The sequence below is a fragment of the Pipistrellus kuhlii genome, unplaced genomic scaffold (assembly GCF_014108245.1).
Source record: "Pipistrellus kuhlii isolate mPipKuh1 unplaced genomic scaffold, mPipKuh1.p scaffold_m20_p_13, whole genome shotgun sequence".
NCBI classification, from domain to species: Eukaryota; Metazoa; Chordata; class Mammalia; order Chiroptera; family Vespertilionidae; genus Pipistrellus; species Pipistrellus kuhlii.
This window is the reverse complement of record NW_023425438.1, coordinates 32201761-32205761: the sequence shown is the minus strand read 5'-3', so window position 1 is coordinate 32205761 and position 4001 is coordinate 32201761. Positions and strand designations below refer to the sequence as shown.

Genomic DNA, 4001 nt, shown 5'->3' with positions numbered 1-4001 from the left:
AAAATAGTTTTGTTTAACTATGTATGATGATGCCTTTTTCTCTATCTTTGTCATCATTCGTTAACATTTATTACACGGTTACCTGAGGTTGTGAATCTGCAGTAAAAATTGGTTAAAAGTACAGTTAAATCATTCTTCTCTATTCTGTTGCTTTTATAGAATTTAGTAAACTACTAACAGTACAGAACAGAATAGTCTCCATCTTAATGTTCAACAATCCAAAGTAATGAGGTCCAGCCTTCAGGTTTTAGTTTAAAAACTACAAATTAATTAGCTTCAGTGGGTACTCTTGTACCTACAGTGATTATTTGTTCATTTGTTTGTTTGTTTTTAACATGTTAACCGCCAAGCCCGTTTTGTCTTCCTTTCCCCTTAGCCCGAAATATCTGATTTCACCGCTGGTGGCACCAGTGACGGAGGAGGTACGGAGGAAAGTATAGTCAGTCACTGGTGACTGACATGGCGCCTAACATGTTAATATGTTGTTATTGATTTCAGATAGGAAGGGAGATGCAGAGAGATAGAAACATCAGTGATGAGAGAGAACCATTGATCGGTTGCCTCCTCCAAGCCTCCTTGAGCCTGCAACTGGACATGTACCCTTGACTGGAATTGAACCTGGGACCCTTCAGTCTGCAGGCCGACGCTCTATTCACTGAACCAAACCAGCTATGGATGTTTATGAGTTTTTAAAATAATGAATTGGCCGATACCGGTTTGGCTCAGTGAATAGTGTTGGTCTGCAGACTGAGGGGTCCTGGGTTTGATTCTGCGGACACATCCCTGGTAGTGGGTGTGCAGGAGGCAGCTGGTCGATGATTCTCTCTCATCGATGTTTCTAGCTATCTATCCGTCTCCCTTCCTCTCTGTGAAAAACCGATAAAATATATTTAAATAAATAAATAAAATAAAATAATGAATTGGTTCTTTAGCATTTTCCAAAAATGACCAATGAGATTGTTTAATGTATAATTTTAAACTTACTATTTACAAATACTTAATGTGTTTTCATGTATTACAGCTGTTCTTATTGATAATGAAATTGTCCCTTCCTTGGTCAGTGGGAAGGTCTTCTCGTTTGCTCCTCATTTGGACATGGCTCTGTTAGTCATTGATAACGTCTTTGCTTTCTGATAGGATAAGATGGTCCAGGGCTCCTTATATATATATAATATATTTCCTATTTCAGAACCGGAATTAGTCGTTTCTTCAAGAAACCTGGTTCTTGACTTGTCCTGGAATATTCCGAGCTTCTTCCTAGCTTATCACAGCGGGACGGGCGCTTTCTATTTCAGAGTCCAAAGGTCTGGCTGGCGAAGCACCTCAGAAGCGCCCAGTTCACGCCCTGCTGGGCAAAGGGAAAGCCAGAGGAGGCTTCCATGTCTGGAACCACCAGGTGACAGGACAGGAAGCTCTGCTCAGGGGAGCAGCCACCATTACCTACTTAGGAAGCCGGAGGCTCGAACAACAGCTCCTGGAAAAAAATCCCACGTTCCCTGGGACACAAGCCCCAAGGATGAGCCTGCTCACGCTGCTGGTGTTCCTGGCCCACTGGGGAGTCGCCAGGGCTGGAGCGGGGAGGTTCTGGCACATCTCGGACCTGCACCTTGACCCTGACTACAAGGTGTCCACAGACCCCCTCCAGGTATGCCCGTCAGCTGGCTCCCAGCCGGTGCACAACGCAGGCCCCTGGGGTGACTACCTCTGCGATGCTCCCTGGGCCCTCATCAACTCCTCCGTCTACGCCATGAAGGAGATCGAGCCCGAGCCAGACTTCATCGTCTGGACGGGGGATGACACCCCTCACGTGCCAGACGAGAGGCTGGGAGAGGCGGCGGTGCTGGGCATGGTGGAACGCCTGACCCAGCTCATCAGAGGGGTCTTTCCAGACACCAAAGTATACGCTGCTTTGGGAAATCACGACTTTCACCCCAAAAACCAGTTCCCCGCGGGGAGCAACGCTATCTACGATCAGATAGCGGAACTGTGGAGACCCTGGCTCAACAACGAATCCATCGCTCGCTTTAAAGAAGGCGCGTTCTATTCTGAGAAGCTGCCGGGGACCGCGGGGCGCATCGTGGTCCTCAACACCAACCTGTACTACGCCAACAACGAGCAGACGGCCGGCCTGGCCGACCCTGCCCAGCAGTTCCAGTGGCTGGAAGACGAGCTGAGCCACGCGTCCAGCGCTGGGGAGATGGTGTACATCCTCGGCCACGTGCCCCCGGGGTTCTTCGAGAAGAAAATGCACAAGATGTGGTTCCGGGAGGGATTCAACGAGAGGTACCTGCAGGTGGTCCAGAGGCATCACCGCGTCATCGCGGGGCAGTTCTTCGGGCACCACCACCTGGACAGCTTTCGGATGTTCTACGACGATGCAGGCGCCCCCATCAGCGTCCTGTTCCTCACCCCGGGGGTCAGCCCGTGGAAAACCACGTTACCCGGCGTGGTGAACGGGGCCAACAACCCGGGCATCCGGCTGTTCGAATACGACCGGGCCACGCTGAGCCTGAGGGACGCGATGACTTATTTCCTGAACCTGAGCCAGGCGAACGCTGCGCAGGGGACGGCGCGCTGGGAGCTGGAGTACCAGCTGACCCGGGCCTACGCGGTGCCCGATGCGGGCGCCCGCTCCATGCACCAAGCGCTGGGCCGCATCGCCGGCGACCTGGGCGCGCTGCAGCGCTACTACGTGTACAACTCGGTCAGCTACGACACGCGGGCCTGCGACCAGGGGTGCCGCGCCGAGCACGTGTGTGCCATGCGCGCGGTGGCCTCGGACGCGTATGCCGCCTGCCTGCGCGCCCCCGCCGCCGCGCCCGCGCCCGGGCTCCTGCTCCCGCTGCTGCTGGCGGCGCAGCTCGGCCTGAGCGCATGGCTCGCCTGGTGACCCGGGTGCCGCATGGTGACCGGGGTGCCGCCTGCTGCTGGATCTCTGGGTTTGCCTTCCCCAAGCTGGGTCCATTGGGGCCAGCTGTCACCCACTGAGGGCTGGACTTTTTCATTTTCCCGGCGTTCGCAGGTGAACGGGGATGGGCAGCCAGATCGGGAAAGAAGCTCAGAGACCCTTCTACCACAAGCCCAGTTCTTTCAAGTTTTACGTTTTATATGTATTTAGAAAGCTCACGATGGATCTTAGTAGGTGCATTATCCTTTCCGTCTATAAATAGTGTTTAAAGCAGCTTCCCTTTTTGCTGGAGCCCGTGGGGCACAACCTAATGGGGTGGGCACAAGGACCGATGCCTCAAATTCCTTCATAATCATGTTCATTGTTCCTGCACCCACCTAAATATGTGTCCGTCATTTTACTTTTTACCCAATCCCAGGGGTTTCCCACCGCTTGGCTTTATCCCGACTCCTTAATCCGTCACCAATGGATTTCATGTAACCCACCTATGTCCCTCCTTTGATTGCAGTGTATAAATACAAATGTAACCTGCCATTCTTTGGAGCATTATCTCAATTCATTGAGGTTCTGCTTCCCGGCATATGTTGACAGTTAGGCTCAAATAAACTCACAAAAATTAAAAAAAAGAAAAAAGAAACCTGGTTCTTTTTAGTAGAAAATTGTATTTAGAAACTATAATCTGATTCTTAAAGATGTTCATAAGTATTGAGTTAGCCATTATTTTGTAGGCTTCTTCAGAAAGCTACTTTTACCAAAAATTCTAATTGGTATATTTAATGTATATTGTATCTCATTATACATTACCTCTCTTATTTTAAAAAATATATATTTTATTGATTTTTTTTTTTTCAGAGAGGAAGGGAGAGGGATAGAGAGTTAAGATCAGCTGCCTCCTGCACCCCTCCCCCCCACCACTGGAGATGTGCCTGCAACCAAGGTACATGCCTTTAACCGGAATTGAACCCAGGACCTCTCAGTTCACAGACCAACACTATCCACTGAGCCAAACAGTCAGGGTTCTTTCTTTTCTTTAAAATATATTTTATTGATTTTTTACAGAGAGGGAGAGGGATAGAGAGTTAGAAACATTGAT

The 4001-nt window shown here is 49.9% G+C and overlaps 1 protein-coding gene across 1 annotated transcript; it reads left to right on the top strand.

The window, feature by feature from the left end:
* Window positions 1-1260: 1260 nt before the first annotated feature.
* On the top strand, window positions 1261-3138 carry LOC118717441 (acid sphingomyelinase-like phosphodiesterase 3b). Its single transcript, XM_036435532.2, has one exon. It carries the CDS (start codon window positions 1517-1519, stop codon window positions 2888-2890), a length of 1374 nt encoding a protein of 457 aa, XP_036291425.1. The 5' UTR covers window positions 1261-1516; the 3' UTR covers window positions 2891-3138.
* The last annotated feature ends 863 nt before the right edge of the window (window positions 3139-4001 follow it).

What these genes read in the sequence shown, in the direction of transcription:
- LOC118717441 (XM_036435532.2), top strand. Translation starts at nt 1,517, where the DNA reads ATGAGCCTGCTCACGCTGCTGGTGTTCCTGGCCCACTGGGGAGTCGCC.